Source organism: Gorilla gorilla, chromosome 12, assembly GCF_029281585.2.
Source record: "Gorilla gorilla gorilla isolate KB3781 chromosome 12, NHGRI_mGorGor1-v2.1_pri, whole genome shotgun sequence".
NCBI lineage: Eukaryota > Metazoa > Chordata > Mammalia > Primates > Hominidae > Gorilla > Gorilla gorilla.
In genome coordinates, this window is record NC_073236.2 from 91,896,991 (window position 1) to 91,915,891 (window position 18,901).

At 38.6% G+C, this 18,901-nt stretch overlaps 1 protein-coding gene across 4 annotated transcripts in view; it reads left to right on the forward strand.

Annotated features, from left to right (window-relative positions):
• Nucleotides 1-18,901, forward strand: part of FBXO11 (F-box protein 11) — a 98,616-nt gene that overhangs the window by 70,416 nt on the left and 9,299 nt on the right. For all 4 annotated transcript variants that reach the window (XM_004029204.5, XM_019021094.4, XM_019021095.4 and 1 more), the window contains exons 6-16: nucleotides 228-311; nucleotides 388-520; nucleotides 2,029-2,135; nucleotides 2,219-2,330; nucleotides 2,421-2,527; nucleotides 2,613-2,750; nucleotides 11,735-11,952; nucleotides 12,792-12,877; nucleotides 14,667-14,761; nucleotides 16,036-16,158; nucleotides 16,251-16,336. In XM_004029204.5, coding sequence (XP_004029253.1) covers nucleotides 228-311; nucleotides 388-520; nucleotides 2,029-2,135; nucleotides 2,219-2,330; nucleotides 2,421-2,527; nucleotides 2,613-2,750; nucleotides 11,735-11,952; nucleotides 12,792-12,877; nucleotides 14,667-14,761; nucleotides 16,036-16,158; nucleotides 16,251-16,336 — 1,289 coding nt within the window. The remainder of the gene's footprint in view (nucleotides 1-227; nucleotides 312-387; nucleotides 521-2,028; nucleotides 2,136-2,218; nucleotides 2,331-2,420; nucleotides 2,528-2,612; nucleotides 2,751-11,734; nucleotides 11,953-12,791; nucleotides 12,878-14,666; nucleotides 14,762-16,035; nucleotides 16,159-16,250; nucleotides 16,337-18,901) is intronic.

Below are 18,901 nucleotides of genomic sequence, written 5' to 3' on the forward strand. Positions count from 1 at the left end.
ACCTAAAATATCAGTAATGCTGAGATTGAGACCCTGTTCTTTGTTCCTGCATATTACCGGATCATAACTTGTTTTAGATTTTACATTGTACTCTGACAGAAAATTATTTGGAATAGTTGAGAATTATTTTTGATTTGTAATAAAAGTTGTTCATGCAGTTGTACATTAATTTAAATATAAGGTTTATGTTAGTAGTCAACGGTTTTGTTTTGTTTTTGACGTTTTAGTATAAAGGTGCACATGTAAAGCCAGGATTTGCTGAACATTTCTACAGTAACCCTGCAAGATATAAAGGAAGAGAAAATATGTTGGTATGTTTGATTTTTATTTTTATGACTTAAAATGGTAATCTTTCAGTTCTGTACTGACACATTTATTTTTTTCTAGTATTATGATACTATTGAAGATGCCCTTGGTGGGGTACAAGAGGCTCATTTTGATGGACTTATCTTTGTTCATTCTGGAATATATACTGATGAATGGATATATATTGAATCTCCAATCACCATGATTGGTGCAGGTATTTTGAAATGCATTGTCATTAAAATTTTAATATTTTACTCATTTATGTGATAGGATTTTAAAAATGCTAGTGACTTAAAATCCAGTTTTATAATATCCTGCTGGTAAAGTAGGAATGAAGATATCACACATATTTTAAGTGAAGGAAATGAAAACATAAGAGTTCAGAAATTATAGCTGTATATAAATTTCTTTCTCCCCGCCCCCCCAACCTTTTTTGTTTTTTTGATGCAGAGTCTAGCTATGTCACCCAGGCTAGAGTGCAGTGGCACAATTTCAGTTCACTGCAACCTCTGCCTCCTGGGTTCAAGCAATTCTCATGCCTCAGCCTCTCAAGTAGCTGGGATTATAGGCATGCACCACCATGCCTGGCTAATTTTTGTATTTTTAGCAGAGATAGGGTTTCGCCATGTTGGCCAGGCTGGTCTCAAACTCCTGGCCTCAAGTGATTTGCCCATCTCGGCCTTCCAAAGTGTGGGGATTACAGGCATGAGCCACTGTGCCCGGCTGTATATGTTTCCTAATGTTAGTACTTTCTCCGCCTTCAGTTATTCATTAAACAAAGAAAAATAGGTTTTTCATCTTTTATTTGAAAATAAAGATGCGGCCGGGTGTGGTGGCTCACACCTGTAATCCCAGTACTTTGGGAGGCTGAGGTGGGTGGATCACTTCAGGTCAGGAGTTAAAGACTGGCCTGGCCAACATGGTGAAACCCCATCTCTACTACAAATACAAAAAAAATTAGCCAGGTGTGGTGGTGTGCACCTGTAATCCCAGCGACTCTGGAGGCTGAGGCAGGAGAATTGCAAAGAAAGATGCTAATATTTCTATTGCTCTGTTTTTAAAGGAACTGAAATAGAATTTTTAAATACTTTTGTACTATTTCAAAGCTATTTATGGTCAGGTTTCTAAGAATAAATGTAATATCTGTCGAACACTGAGTCATTTGAAGATTTGTGGTTTTTTTTTTTATTTTGAGGATACAGTACATAGAACATTTTAAGATAGCTAGTAATTATTATTTGCTAGTGAAATTTGCATTTACAGCCTCTTTTGCTTTCTTCCTCTATCTCCTCATGAAGATGGGGAGAATAGATTAGAGCAAATTTTTGTCTGATGATTTTATTACTTTCTAAATTGAGGCCACTGTTGGAAATAAATTTAAATAGAGGTCTCTTCTCTTCTTGAGCTTCTGTTTCCAGTGCTGCTGCTGGAAACAGAATGGTTTCCACAAGAAACCATTTTTTGTTTTTGTTTCCACAAGAAACCATTTTTTAATATGCCATTGCATTTTATATTCATAGTATTTATAGTTAAATGTTATTAGAAGTAATACTGTGCATGGATTTGAATATAGTAAAGGCTGATGATGAAACATAGTTAACTGATAGTGAATATTAGTCCTACTACTCAGTACTAATGTTTTTAGTAAGTTCCCCCTCCATAAAGATACCCATCTGTTGAAGTCGAATAAAGGTAATATTCTTTAAAATATCTTCTCCACAGCACCTGGGAAAGTGGCAGACAAAGTTATAATTGAAAACACTAGAGATTCAACCTTCGTTTTTATGGAAGGCTCTGAAGATGCTTATGTTGGATATATGACAATAAGGGTAAGAAATGTTAAGATTTAAAATACACATTGAAATCATAAAGGCAGTAATTGTTTATTTCAAACAAAATTTTTACTTTTCAGTTTAACCCTGATGACAAATCTGCACAACACCACAATGCACACCACTGCTTAGAGATTACAGTAAATTGTAGCCCTATTATTGATCACTGTATCATCCGAAGTACATGTACGGGTTAGTGTTTTCTTTATATTTTACAATAAAATTTTGAGTCACTGTATGTTGCCCAGTAGGTTTTTACATAAATAAATAATTTTTCTACAGTTGGTTCTGCAGTATGTGTTAGTGGTCAAGGAGCATGTCCCACCATCAAGCACTGTAACATCAGTGACTGTGAAAATGTTGGACTATATATAACAGATCATGCACAGGTATTTTTTAATTTTGTGTGGTTTTTTTCTTTTTAGAAAATGTTTAAAAGCTCTACTGATGTTTGTTTCTGATTACTTGTTGTAGGGAATATATGAGGATAATGAAATTTCCAATAATGCGTTAGCTGGGATTTGGGTTAAAAATCATGGAAACCCAATTATTAGACGGAATCATATTCATCATGGACGTGATGTTGGTGTGTTCACATTTGATCATGGCATGGTAAGAACACTTATTTTTAATAGAAAAACCGACTTCTGTATCAGTTAAATTCCAAGTATGTTTCAGCATTATTTTCTCATCACCAAATTATCTGAATTGAAGAGTATAGGTTTAAAAGCAATTTCAGCATTATATTTTAAAATCAATATGAAATATTTATTCTGTAAATTTATGCATCAGACATATCCATGTAGAGGTGATAGCATTCTTAGGCAATATATGTGATCTTTGAGGGGAGTAAGGTATAACTCGTTAATTAAGTCTCAAATGTGTGTTCATAAAAGCCACCCAAAAGCTTTCTGTTTTAAAGAAAATTCCTGTATCCTCCGGTTTAATAAACCAAAATTTCCAAGGATGGGGCTTAGAATATGTATTTTTAATAAACAACATAAGTGAATCTAACACAGTTTGTAGAGTATACTTTGAGAAATAATGGTTTCATTGTTATTTTGCTTTTCATTTAATTCCTCTTGAAAATTTTAAACTGGCAGAACTTTAATAGGAGATACAGTGATAAAATACCAATTTTAAAACCATTATGCAGCAGTTAACATTAGGCATCCTTATGGAATATACTGTGTTTTAAATATTACCTTATAGTTTTACATAATTTTCTAGAGACATGACTTTTTGAGCTCTGAGATCACCATTTCAAAATAATGTTTTGAATGTGTTTTCAGATTTTTTTTCATTTAATGTCAAATTTTCCTTGTAATTTTCAAGTCCTAATACAGCATTGGTAAAATTTTCTGTTGCGGAGTCCAAGATGGGAGAGAGGGTCATCACATTGTAGCAAATAGGATCATGGTGAGGTTTTGTTGCCTATTATACAGTATTAAGCAATCCTGGGAATGTTGGATTCATCTATACAAATTTTCCATGACAAAGAAATTTTTTTATTTTCATTGGTTGTTCTTTTTTTTTTTTGAGACCAAGTTTCACCCTTGTTGCCCAGGCTAGATAGAGTGCAATGGCAATGGTGTGATCTTGGCTCACTGCAACCTCCACCTCCTGGTTCAAGCGATTCTCATGTCTCAGCCTTCCAAGTAGCTGGGATTACAGGCATGCACCACCACGCCTGCCTAATTTTGTATTTTTAGTAGAAACAGGGTTTCACCATGTTGGTTAGGCTGGTCTTGAACTCCTGGCCTCAAGTGATTCACCTGCCTTGGCCTCCCAAAGTCCTGGGATTACAGGCATGAGCCACCACGCCTGGCCAAGGCAGAGCTCTTTTTTTAAACTAAACTAGACCATGGCCGGGTGCAATGGCTCACACCTGTAATCCCAGCACTTTGGGAGGCCAAGGCAGTTGGATCGCTTGGGCTCAGGAGTTCAAAACCAGCCTGGACAACATGGTGAAACTCTGTCTCTACAAAAAATACAAAAATTAGCTGGGCATGGTGGCTCACACCTGTAGTCCCAGCTACTTGGGGGCTGAGACAGGAGGATCACTTGAGCCCAGGAGACGGAGGTTGCAGTGAGCCAAGATGTAAGATGTGTGCCTTTGCATGGGATTTCAGGTGTGAGCCACCACACCTGGCCAAGTTCATCATTTTTGAAAGACCTCTGGTGATGGGATGGTCCCTTATTAAAAGTTCACCATAGTAAGTTACTCCTCATCACACACACACTCCTTATACCATTTTAAAGAATAGATTTGGGCTTGTAAATATTACAGCATTTTTAAAAATAAGTCTAGGCAATGCTATAGATAGATATTTCCATTAAGGATTAATGAGATTTATACATTTTAAGATTTATAAAGTATTTCAATCTATCTCCACCCCATCATTTTTATTTTTATTTTGCAAAGGTTTAAAATATTTGCATTCCTACAGTTATTGGTCTATATTTATTCTTTATTTATTTATCATTAGTTCTTTTATCATCGTTTCTCCATTCTTGAATTTAAATTTTGATTCATTCTTGGTATAGCTAGGTTTTGTCATCCAGCCATTTTTTGTTTGTTTTTTTTAAAGAAAGCCTTATGGGTATTGTAGCCTGAATTCTTGCCATGCGAGAATCCCTATCCATTGCCTTTTAACTTAGCTGAGTTTATTTCTTTCCCTCACGATTCTGTAGACATTTTTCTATTGTAGCATTGAGCATGGCTGAGAACTCTGAGATCACATTGGGTTTTTTTCTTTCTTCTTTGCCTGAAAGATTGCTCTTCTACCTCAGTATCCATATTTTGGCTTTTGCTGATGTATTGTTTTACAATTTTTCTGTTCCATATGTTCCTTTCTTTAGAAACTTAGCTATCTTTCTTGTTATTTATATTGCTATGTTCTGTTCTGTTTAGTGTTGTGTGGGTTCCTCAAATCTGTGTTCCTTACCACGTCTCCGTGGTTTTGTTTTTCTGTTGCTATTTTGCTTCCAGTGTGGGTGTTGCCTTTGATTTTTACATTTTTTTAATGAAATATTTCTAACGTACACTGAAGTAGAGAGAATAGTGTAATGACTCTCCAGGTACCTATTGTCTGCCTTCAACAACTATCATTTCATGGCCAATTTTGTTTAATCTATACCTCATACGTCTTACTACCTTCTTTACACTCTGGATTATTTTGAAGTAAATACCAGACTTCATCATCTCTTGTAAATATTTTACCATGTGCCTTTAAAAGATGGGTGTTTTTTTTTTCTTTCACATAACCACAGTACTAATCCACTCCTCAATAATTAGGAATAATTCCTTAATATCATCAAATTTTCTCTTAATGTTCACAGTTCTCCAATTGTCTTTTGTTTGTTTAATATTCAGTTCAGTGCAGAGTTGTTACTTTTGTAAAATAAGATTAAAATGTCATAGCAGGCCAGGTGTGGTGGCTCATGCCTATAATCCCAGCACTTTGGGAGGCCGAGCAGGCAGATCACCTGAGGTCAGGAATTCGAGAACAGCCTGGCCAACATGGTGAAACCCTGTGTCTACTAGAAATACATAAATTAGCCGGGTGTGTTGGTGCACGCCTCAAGTCCCAGCTACTCGAGAGGCTAAGGCAAGAGAATCGCTTGAATCCAGGAGGCAGAGGTTGCAGTGAGCCGAGATCGCGCCACTGCACTCCAGCCTGGGCGACAGAGCAGGACTCTCTCTCAAAAAATAAATAAATAAATAAATAAAATGTCATAGCAGTGCCAAATAGCTATAAAATTTTTTGAGGCCGGGTGCAGTGGGTCACGCCTGTAATCCTAACACTTTGGGAGGACAAGGTAGGCAGATCCCTTGAGCCCAGGAGTTCAAGACCAGCCTGGCCAACACTGTGAAACGCTGCCTCGTGGTGGCGTGTGCCTGTAATCCCAGCTTCTCAGGAGGTTGAGGCATGAGAATCACTTGAAGTGGGGAGGTGGGAGGTGGAGGTTGCAGTGACCCAAGATCATGCCACTGCACTCCAGCTTGGGCGACAGAGGAGTGAGACTCTGTCCAAAAAATAAAAAAATTCATGGCATATTCATGCCATTAGATTTCATCACTTTAGTTAGAAGATAATAATAAGCTAAGCTTATTATAGCCTTTAGTTACTTGGGGACAACTACACTTCATTGAAAGTCTAAGGTACTAACATTGGTTAGTTCCCAGCACCCTCCTCTTTCTTATCCAGATTTCACAGTATTTGGTAAGTGTTTTTATAGATTAGAGTTGTGGAAGTTTATTTCAATGAAGATAGCATTTTTCTCTCTTTTTTAATCTGGAGAGTTTCTTGTGAAACTCTTGAATGCCTTTTATTTTGTCTTTTTTTTTTGAGACAAGAGTCTCACTCTGTCACCCAGGCTGGAGTGCAGTGGTGCAATCGCGGCTCACTGCAACCTCCACCTTCCAGGCTTGAAGCAATTCTTGTGTCTCAGTCTCCCGAGTAGGTGGGAGTACAGATGCCTGCCAGCACGCACAGCTAACTTTTGTGTTTTTAGTACAGACAGGGTTTCACCATGTTGGCCAGGCTGGTCTAGAACTCCTGACTTCAAGAGCTCCACCGCGCCTGGCCTACTTTGTCATATTTAATAAAGAATCTTTTACTTCAAAAAATTTATACATGTTGGAACTTTTGTGGTTTGCATTAAAAGACAAAGCAGAGGCTGGGCACAGTGGCTCACACCTGTAATCCCAGCACTTTGGGAGGTTGAGGCAGGAGGACTGCATGAACCCAGGAGTTCAAGATCAACCTGAGCAAGACAGACCCTATCTCTACTAAAGAAATATTCTAAAAATTAGCTGGGCATGGTGGCACACGCCTGTAATCCTAGCTACTTGGAAGGCTGAGGCAAGAGGATTGATTGAGCCCAGGAGTTCAAGGTTGTAATGACCTGTGATAGCTCCAGCTTGGGTGACAGGGAGATTCCCGTCTTCTTAAAAAATTTTTTTCAGCCGGGCTTGGTAGCTCTGTAATCGCAGCACTTTGGGAGGCTGAGGCAAGTGGATCACTTGAGGCCAGGAGTTCGAGACCAGCCTGGCCAACATGGCAAAACCCCGTGTCTACTAAAAATACAATAATTAGCTGGACATGGTGGCACCCACCTGTAATCCCAGCTACTTTGGAGGCTGAGGCACGAAAATTGCTTGAACCTGGGATTTGGAGGTTGCAATGAACCAAGATCATACCACTGCGCTCCAGCCTGGGAGACAGTGAAATTCCACCTCAAAAAAAAAAAAAAAAAAAATCTGATTTCTTACAGTTCTGTATTATTGATTTATTTTGTACTAGAGGTATCGCTTAACAAAATAGTTGCATTCTATTAAAATATGTCTTGAAGCAGGCCGGGTTCAGTGGCTCATGCCTATAATCCCAGCACTTCGGGAAGCTGAGGCGAGCAGATCACTTGAGGTCAGGAGTTCCAGACCAGCCTGGCCAACATAGTGAAACCCCATCTCTACTAAAAATACAAAAATTAGCTGGGTGTGGTGGCTCACACCGAAAGTCCCAGCTCCTCGGGAGGCTGAGGCAGGAGAATCACTTGAACCCAGGAGGCAGAGGTTGCAGTGAGCCGAAATTGCGCCACTGCACTCCAGCCTGGGCAACAGAGACTCTGTCTCAAAAACAAAAACAAACAAACAAACAAACAATCTTGAAGCAAAATTACATTAACTGAATCCATAATAAAAATAAGTTTCCTTGCAAAATTATAAAACTATAAGTCAATCAATCTTTGTCATTTCTAAAGGTAGTAAAATCATTGTTGTGCCAATGTAGAGGCTTCTCATTTTAAGGTCGTTGAGAAAAGAAAACTTTTTGCTGCTTTATTTTCTTGAAAGTTACTCTGAAACAAAAGATACAGATTATAAACTCCATATTTGATGGAATTAGGTGACATATTTAATCCTTAACCTAATTTATTAATACAATGTGGTAAATGACTGCATGCCTGTGACCAGGGCAGCCAACCAGATTGGAGCAGGTTAAAGCTCCAATAAAGCTGTTCAGAAAGATAAATTGGTAAACCTAATGTAAATATAAATGTATTAAGAGGTGATTTATGGGAGATGATGCAGGAGAATCGCTTGAACTTGGGAGGCAGAGGTTGCAGTGAGCCAAGATTGGGCCACTGCACTCCATCCTGGGCAACAGAGTGAGACTCTGTCTCAAAAAAATAAATAAAAAGAAGAGGTGATTTGGACAACTAGCAACAAGTTTAGGATAGAGTTGTCACTAGAAAGCTAAGCAAAGGAGAAAAAAATCTAAAAAATTGTGCAGCAAAGAAGTCATATTTTATGGCTCAACTCTGAATAGCACACTAGTCTAACCAAAATTAAGGTAAAACTACACTGAAAGGATACAATGTGTGAGTATATATTGTGGGGGATAGAGAGGTAGGAGAGCTAAATTCTGCTCTCCCATAATAGAAGTCAGTGGATAATACCTAAAACTGGAAAGTCAAGACTAAGTACAGTGTGTTACTTAATAAAATAGAGGTGCATCAAAAGAATCAGCTAAAAGAATTAAAAGTGGGGGCCTCTGGATAAAGGAAATGAGGGAGAGGGCTGCTATTTGCCTTAAAAAACTTGTGGATCAGCCAGGCGCGGTGGCTCACACCTGTAATCCCAGCACTTTGGGAGGCTGAGGCGGGTGGATCACGAGGTTAGGAGATTGAGACCATCCTGGCTGACATGGTGAAACCCTGTCTCTACTAAAAATACAAAAAATTAGCTGGGCATGGTGGCGGCACCTGTAGTCCCAGCTACTCAGGAGGCTAAGGCAGGAGAATGGCGTGAACCCGGGACATGGAGGTTGCAGTGAGCCGAGATCGTGCCACTGCACTCAAGCCTGGGTGACAGAGTGAGACTCCGTCTCAAACAAAACAAAACAAAACAAAAAAACTTGTGGATCTAGTTGAGTCTCTTAACTCTGTAAAATCAAAACCTAAAGAAAACAAAAAGATTATCCCTTGCATTTGAATACTGTTTAGTCAGTGTATATCAATTTTTTTTTACTGTATCACTGCATTCAGAGGTATCAAATTTTGCTTGCAGCGCTGTAAAAGTTTACCAGTCAGATTTGTCGGCCCGGCATGGTGGCTCACACCTGTAATCCCAGCACTTTGAGAGGCCAAGGCGGGAGGATTGCTTGAGGCTGAAAGTTTGAGACCAGCCTGGGCAACATGATGAAACTCCATCTCTACTAAAAACACAAAAATTGGCCAGGCTTGGTGCCATGCACCCGTGGTCTCAGCTACTTGGGAGGTTGAGTGGGGAGGATCATTTGAGCCCAGGAGATTGAGGCTTCAGTGAGTGATTGCACCCTTGCACTCCAACCCAGACAACAGAGTGAGAGCCTGTCTCTTTAAAAAAAAAAAAAAAAGGAGAAAAAATCCACCAGATATGTCATTCAACTCTTGGCAGAGAGAGACTAAGAGTTATACTAATTGTGCTCCCTCCTCATGGGTGAAAACATCTGAAATGGTGAATAATCTAGTATTAAGGTCTCTTTGTCTAGCCTCTTTTTGTGTTTTTGATGGTCAGTTTTGCCATAACAGTGTATTTATACACCCAGTGTATATTCACTTTTATTCTGTATAAAATCAAAGAAAAAAGTTTTATATTTAAAGACGCTTTTATATAGCTCCTGATTTGTTTTAAAAAAGAATAAGATTATAATCCAAATATGGAGATATAATTTATAGATAATTTGTTCTTTATTAGAAAATGAAGTCTGAAAACTACTTTTGTATGTTATTCTTGGAGACCTGTTTTCTTGAAGAGTTAAACATATAGTATACTATTCAGAATGTCCCCTTTTTAACCTCTACTAAATTTGGCAAAAAAAAATTCATCAAATCCTGTTTGAGTACTTACTGTGTGTAAAGTCTTACATACATGCTCCAGAAGTTAGAATAGTCCAGACAGGAGCTTACAATGGGGTAGAAATGGACATATATAAATATAGAAATAATATAAGGCAATACATGGAAGTAACATGAGAAAAATACTTAGTGCTGAAAGGATTTTAAAGAGGAAAGAGAGTAAGCACATTCCGTTTTTTCTTAATATTCAGTCTGCATTTAGTCTTTGGCCTAAGGATATCAGAATTATGGTAACTTCCATTATCATTATAAAAGTAAAACATGTCCATTATATAGGAAATTTAAGAAATTCAAAGTATGAAGAAACACATAATTATCCATAATTCCACCACTCATAATCATCTCACGTTTTTGTTCCATCCTTCAAATTCCCTTTAAACAACATTGAGATTATACATAATGTATACTACTTTAAAACTTGTTCTTTTCATTTAACATGTGTAGGATGAACATAAGTCTTCAAAAACATTGTATTTAGCCAGTTCTCTATTAATGGGCTAAGGTGAACTTTTTTAAAAAAATGCTGTTATTTTAAGACTCTGATTGTGTTCTTTGGTCAACCTTTATTTATTTTTGAGACTCTGTTGTCCAGGCTGGAGTGCGATGGTGTGATTACGGCTCACTGCAGCCTCAACCTCCCAGGCTCAAACAATCCTCCCACCTCAGCCTCCCTAGTAACTAGGCTTATAGGCACATGTCACCACACCTGGCTAATTTTGTTTTTAACTTTTTCTGTAGAGACGACGTCTCACTATGTTACCCAGGCTGGTCTCGAGCTCTAGGGCTCAAGCAGTCCTCCCTGCTTGGTCTTCCAAAATGCTGGGAGGCCCAGCCACAACTTTTAGAAGCTGACTTGTTGGGACATTTTTAAGGCAGCCAGAGTTTATATTCTTAATGACTTTAACCTTTTGTTGAAGGATATGTACTTACTAGTTAATGGTATTCATCTACATTTATCGAATAGATCTTTTGCTGTTTTTCCTTCATGCCTTTGAATGTACTTGGACTTATTAGAGGATGTATAGTTCTTTGTTTTGCTAAAACATTTAAGTCATTAGCCGGGCGTGGTGGTGTGTGCCTTTCTACAGTCCTAGCTACTCAGAAGGCTGAGGCAGGAGGATTGTTTGAGGCTGCGTGAGCTATGATTGTGCCACTGTACTCCAGCCTGGACAACAGAGTGAGACCTTGTCTGTTAAAAAAAAAAAATTAAAACATTTAAATCTTTTTCTTTCCATGATCATTACTTGAAGCTTAGTATATATACCTATTTTTTATTCTTAAACTTTTTTTTAATTTTTTTTGAGACGGAGTTTTGCTCTTGTCACCCAGGCTGGAGTGCAGTGGCACAATCTCGGCTCACTGCAACCTCTGACTCCCGGGTTCAAGCAATTCTCCTGCCTCAGCCTCCCAAGTAGCTGGGATTACAGGTGTGAGCCACCACACCCAGCTAATTTTTGTATTTTTAGTAGAGACGGGGTTTCACCATGTTGGCCAGGCTGGTCTCCTCCTGACCTCAGGTGATCCACCTTCCTAGGGCTCCCAAAGTGCTGGGATTACAGGCGTGAGTCACCACACCCAGCCTTAAATGTTTCTAATACTTAATTTTTAGATATGCATTGAAAATGTTTTTTAAATGGCATTTCTTTTTTTGTAAAGTAGCCTTTACCTACAGATTTAATTTCTGTATTTTTCAGGGTTACTTTGAAAGTTGCAATATACACAGAAATAGGATAGCAGGCTTTGAAGTAAAAGCCTATGCTAACCCTACAGTGGTTCGATGTGAAATTCACCATGGGCAGACTGGAGGAATATATGTCCATGAAAAAGGAAGAGGACAATTCATAGAGAATAAAATCTATGCAAACAACTTTGCAGGTGTATGGATTACCTCAAATAGTGACCCAACAATAAGGTATTTACATATAATTATGGGTGAAAATTACTTTTTCACTTCAAGGTTTGTCTTAAAAGTCAAGATATTGAGCTTTAACTCTTAAAAGTTTTTGTTAGACATTTGACTACTATAAAATAGATTTTCCTAGTTAAAGTCTGTGCATCTGAATGAGCCATAGCTATTGCAGATTTATTTTTTGGTGTTTTTATTTTTCTTTTTATTAGTGATATAAACCATATGTGATATTATGAAAAATTGCAAATGCTGTGATTTTTATTTTAAATTCATCAAACTGCATTATAGATGAGTAAATAGGACTGTTACCTCCCCTTGGAGCTTGAAGGACTTTGTCTTCTTTTTTCTGAAGTTAGCAAATAGAATAATTCAGGAAAAATATCTCAAAGATTCTTGGCCAGAAAGACTAAAATTATCAAAAAGTCAAAAACTGCAAGCTGTCATTTTCCCTTAATAAGCCAAAATTGTAGAACCAGAGGTATTATAATTTAATCAAACACTATGAATTATTTTTAATTGTCAAATTTTATTTTCCATTGGCTTTATGGAAGTAGATTTTGGGATTTCCATCTTGTTAATAGTCATGAAATGTTTCTAGATCAGCTAAAAAATTGTTTTGAATGTATTAGCTGTTCTGAGGGGAATTTTTAAGAATGCTACATATGTTCTTTCAAATAGTAGTCTGACTTTTCCAAAGTCTTAGGCCTTAGAAATAACGAAGAAATTGAGGCCTTAGAAGTTATGTAATTTGTTATATGACCATGAGGGGCCTTACCGTTGTATAAAACAAGTAAATTTGGCTGAATAGATGTCTTCTTTTTTTTTATTTCACATAATTATAGGGGAAATTCTATATTTAATGGAAATCAAGGAGGAGTTTACATCTTTGGTGATGGACGAGGCCTTATTGAAGGAAATGACATTTATGGTAAGCATATGGTTTTGTTCTATAAAACTTATAGATTTGTATGTCTTCTTGATATTAGCAAAATGATGGAACATTTTGAAACTACCCAAGTGGAAGCACTGATCCAGCTCTTTAATTTTTTTCTTTTTTAAAGAAATGAGGTCTTACTCTCTTGTGCAGACTGGAGCACAGTGGCACAAACATGGCTCACAGCAGCCTCAGACTTCTGGGCTCAAAGCGATCTTCCTGCTTCAGCCTCCCTGGTAGCTAGAACTACAGGCATGTGCCACCATGCCCCACTCATTTATTTGTGGAGGCTGGGTTTTGCCATGTTGCCCGGGCTGGTCTTGAACTCCTGGCCTCAGGTGATCTTCCCGCCTTGGTCTCCCAAAATTCTGGGATTGCAGGTGTGAGTCTCATGCACTGCCCTTTAATTTTTGTTGTTGTTGTTGTTTTTGAGACAGAGTCTCACTCTGTTGCCTAGGCTGGAGTGCATGTGACACAATCTCACCTCACAGCAACCCCTGCCTCCCAGGTTCAAGCGATCCTCATGCCTCAGCCTCCAGAGTAGCTGGGATTACAGGTGCATGCTACCATGCCTGGCTCAATTTTGCTTTTTTTTTTTTTCTTTTGAGACGGAGTCTCTCTCTGTCACCCAGGCTGGAGTGCAGTGGCGCAATCTCGGCTCACTGCAAGCTCCACCTCCCAGGTTCACGCCATTCTCCTGCCTCGGCCTCCCGAGTAGCTGGGACTACAGGCGCCCGCCACCACGCCCAGCTAATTTTTTGTATTTTTAGTAGAGACGGGGTTTCACCATGTTAGCCAGGATGGTCTCGATCTCCTGACCTTGTGATCCGCCTGCCTCGGTCTCCCAAAGTGCTGGGATTACAGGTGTGAGCCACCGCGCCTGGCCATTTTTGCATTTTTAATAGAGACAGGTTTTGCCATGTTGGCCAGGCTGGTCTTGAACTCCTGGCCTCAAGTGAGCTGCCTGTTTCAGCCTCAGCCTCCCAGATTGCTGGGATTACAGGTATGAGCCACCACGCCTGGCCTAAATGCTTAATAAAGATTATTCTGTGATATTTATTCAAAGGCACTATGCCAGATACCAGGGATGAAAATATAAATAAGACCTTAGTCCCAAGGAATATCTGCAGTTTCCATAGTTTCACTCTGTTTTTTAATAGTTAATTGTTTCTGTGGTAGTTTAGTATACTTTGTACTAATTAGAGAAAGAAAATATTTATTCCTCATTAAAGTTTTAGGAACATTAAATCAGCAAACAATCAGTAGATATCTGTGTGCCAGACACCAATATGTGCCTGGGCTTTCGCTTCTGGTAACTCTAACCTGATTAATACTTACATAAAGCTTTACTAAGTATAGGCACTCTGCGGAGCATCTTAACCTGAGTTAAGTCATATAATACTCACATCAACACTGTGAGGTAGATACCATTAAATATTGATAAGGATACAGAGGCACAAAGATACTTACTGATCAGTATACAGAGGCACAAAGAGGTTAAATTACTTACTCAGGGTCACACAGGAAGTGGAATTCCTGGGATTCAAAATGTGGCAGCTCGGCTCCACAACTATAGCATAGCATAGCACAGTATAGCATAGCACAACTATGCTGTACTGCCTGCAGCTCTCTGCATCTATTTACACTTCTAGTTCTCTTAATTTTGTCTTGTAATGGTCACTAAAATTCTAGTGTAAGAATTTTAACCACTACCTAATGTAAAATCCTTACTGTATTCTCTAGGCTCACAAATGTTGACCTTGTAACTTTTATTTTTAAATAGGCAATGCATTAGCAGGAATTCAAATTAGGACAAACAGTTGTCCAATTGTTCGGCATAACAAAATTCATGATGGCCAGCATGGTGGGATTTATGTGGTAAGTTAATGTATATGGTTCCCTATAAACTCATGCATCAAAACCAGGGGAATAAAGGGTTTCTTCTCAAGCTTTTAGGTAGGCCATATTCAACTTTTGAGGTATGAATTTGTGACTGTCTTTAATAGTTAGACAATAAATAACATTCTTGTTCTCCCTGCCAGTATCTTAATGACTTCTGATTTTAAGTTTGTGTTTAATTGTGTAAAATTTACTCAGCAGCTGACTAAATTTAGGCATAAGAGAAACACCTTTTTATTAAAGTCTTTATTATTGGCAATATGGGCTAGCCTCAGCAGCAGTTCATTTGCAGTCTATTTGTTACACCAGAATTTTACAAGTATGACTACTGTATGAGTCTCTGAAGTTCTGCCACTTTTTCATTTGAATTTATGTTAAAATATAATAACTCAATTTTGAAAACTGTGTATTAATCGTCTTCACTCATGGTATCTAAAATTTTGCAACTGATTCAAGTAAGAAAATGTAGGAAATTTCAAAAAGGTCCTTATGCAAGGCATTACTTTTAATTTTCATTTATGGTTCTAGAGATGCACATGTCCTCAATTACCTGCTAAAAGTAAAAATTTTGGGAACATGAAGCCATATCATTTTGAATTGATTTCTCCAGAAATAGGTTTGAAGTAACTGTTAATTTATTACTAAATGAGAGGTCGTCAGTTTGTTACACATCCTAGGGTGAATTAATTTCTTTTGCTAAAGAAAATTGAATGCTACTACTACTCTTACTGTGATATTAAAAGTATAAAACCACTTAAAGAACAGTATAAAATTTTTGAAAGCTTAAAACTCAGGTAGAGGCTACATAAAAAGAATGTTGGCCGGGCGCAGTGGCTCACACCTGTAATCCCAGCACTTTGGGAGGCCAAGGCGGGTGGATCACGAGGTCAGGAGTTCAAGACCACCCTGGCCAAGATGGTGAAACGCCATCTCTACTAAAAATACAAAAATTAGCCAGGCGTGGTGGCGGACGCCTGTAATCCTAGCTACTTGGGAATTGAGGCAGAGAATTGCTTGAACCTGGGAGGCGAAGGTTGTGGTGAGCCAAGATCGCGCCACTGTACTCCAGCCTGGGCGACAGAGCGAGACTCCATTTCAAAACAAAACAAAACAAAAGAATATTGCCATTACCTCCGTACTCGGATGAAAAAACAAAAATGGAAAATTTTTTAACTGTCTATAAAGGGGGTAACAGACTATAAACGCCTTGCTTATAGAAGATAAATATTATAACCAGTGTAACTTTTATTTAGCATGAAAAGGGACAAGGAGTAATAGAAGAGAATGAAGTTTATAGTAACACTCTAGCTGGAGTCTGGGTGACAACTGGCAGCACTCCAGTACTGAGAAGAAACCGGATACACAGTGGCAAGCAGGTAGGATTAGCCTGGACTCTTGGATGGGAAATATATTGTTTTGTGAATACTTGTCCCTTGAAAAAGCTTTTTTTTTTTTTTTTTAATTTTAGGTTGGTGTTTATTTTTATGACAATGGACACGGAGTGCTAGAAGACAATGATATCTATAATCATATGTATTCAGGGGTTCAGATAAGGTAAATGTTTTCATATTTGGCTATCTTTTGGGAGGGAGTTAGGAGTATGTGGGGTGTGTAAAAGAAATTTGCTTATTGTTTAATGCCCAATCTTTATCCCCCTATTGTATATATATTCACATTCTTAAAATAACCTTGACTTAAATTGTCAGAATGTAGCTTTCCTTGGTCTAGGTGAGGACAGAAGCCACTGGCACATGTGCCATAAGAGCTCACTTCCACCGTTCTGCTTGCCACTTTGAGAGTCACATCAGCTGCCAATATGATCCTTCATACTGGGAGAGTGGAAGTCTGTATTAAAATACTTGTGCATTATGCCTGGCATATCATTGGCACTCAATAAAATGAAGCTTCTGTTTTATGCTATTTCTGTAAAATTAATAGTTTTTGATACCCCTCTAATATTTTAAGTTTTTGGAATTCTAGCAGTACTAATGATCATATACTGGCTTACCTCTGTTTATTACACTTTACAATTCATTGTGCCTCACAGATACTGTGTTTTTTCACAAATTGAAGTTTTGTGGCAATACTGTGTTGAGCAGATCTCTCTGCCATTTTTTTCCAGCAGCATGTGCTCACTTCCTGTCTCTGTGTCTCATTTTTATAATTCTTAGAGTACTTCACATTTTTTCAGTATCATTATGTCTGTTATGGTGATCTCTGATCAGTGATCCTTTTTGTTTGTTTGAGACGGAGTTTCACTCTTGTTGCCCAGGCTGGAGTGCAATGGCACGATCTCGGCTCACCGCAACCTCAGCCTCCCAAGTAGCTGGGATTACAGGCTTGTGCCACCATGCCTGGCTGACTTTTATTTTTAGTAGAGATGGGGTTTCTCCATATTGGTCAGGCTGGTCTCAAACTCCTGACTTCAGGTGATCCACCCGCCTCAGCCTCCCAAAGTGCTGGGATCACAGGCATGAGCCACCACACCCACCCTGATCAGTGATCTTTGATGTTACTATTGTAATTGTTTTGGGACACCATTAACTGCGCCCAAGACAACAAACTTCATCTGTAAACGTTGTGTGTGTTCTGACTGTTCCACCAAGCAGCCATTCCCATCTCTGTCCCTCTCCTCAGGCTTCCCTATTGCCTGAGACACAACAGTATCGAAATTAGGCCAATTAGTAATCCTCAAATGGCCTCTATAAGTGTTGAAGTGAAAGGAAGAGTTGCGTATCTCTCACTTTAAATCAAAAGCTAGAAATGATTAAGGTTAGTGAGGAAAGTATGTCAAAAGGCTGAATAGCCCAAAAGCTAGGCCTCTTGTCCAGTTAGCCAAGTTGTGAATGCAAAGGAAAAGTCCTAGAAAGAAATTAAAAATGCTATTCCAGTAAACACATGAATGATAAAGCAAAGCAAAACAACCTTATTGCTTAGTTTCTCAGGGTTCAAAGCAAAATAAAATAATAACAAAAAAATGGACTTATGCTAATATGGAGAATGTTTTAGTGATGTGGATAGAAGAACAAACCAGCCACAATATTCCCTTAAGCCAATTCCTAATCCAGAGCAAGGACCCAACTCTCTTCAGTTCTATGAAGGCTGAAAGAGGTGAAGAAGCTGCAGAAGAAGAGTTTGAAGCTAGCAGAGGTTGATTCATGAGGTTTAAGAAAAAAAGCTAAGTGCAAGGTGAAGCAGCAAATGCTGAGATAGAAGCTACAGAAAGTTATCCCAGAAGATATAGCTAAGATCACTGTTGAAGGTGGCTACACTAAACAGATTTCAGTGTAGACTCAATAGTTTTATATTGGAAGAAGATGCATCCAGGACATTCATAGCTAGAGGGGAGAAGTCAATGCCTGACTTCAAAGGGCAAGCTGATCTCTTGTTAAGGGTTAGTTCAGCTGATGACTTTAAGCTGCAGGCAGTGCTCATTTACCACTATGAAAAACCTAGGGCCCTTAAGAATTATGCTAAATTTACTCTGCCTGTGCGCTATAAAGGGAACAACAAATCATGGATGATAGCACATGAATTTACAGTACCGTTTACTGAATATGTTAAGTCCACTATTGAGACCTAGTGCTCAGAAAAAATATGTCAAAATATTACTGCTCATTGACAGTGGACCCAGTAACCCAAGAATTCTGATGCAGATGCACAAGGAGATTGTTGTTTTCACGCCTGCTAATACAGCATCCATCCCACAGTCTGTGGATCAAGGAGTGATTTCAATTTTTAAGTCTTTGTATGTAAGAAATACTTTTTAGAAAGCAGTAGTTGCCATAGATAGTGATTCCTCTGATGGATCTGGGCAAAGTAAATTGAAAACCTCTGGAAAGGATTCACCATTCCAGATTTCATTAAGAATATTCATGATTCCTGGGAGGAGATCTGAAAAAGTGCTGTAATCCAAGCATTTTGGGAGGCTGAGGTGGAAGGATCTCCTGAGGCCAGGAGTTCAAGATCAGCCTCGGCAACATAGCAAAACCCTGTCTCTGTAAAAAATAGAAAAAATTAGCTAGGCATGGTGGCATGTGCCTGTGGTCCCAGCTACCCGGAAGGCTGAGGTGGGAGGATTGCTTGAGCCCAGGAAGTCGAGGCTGCAGTGAGCTATGA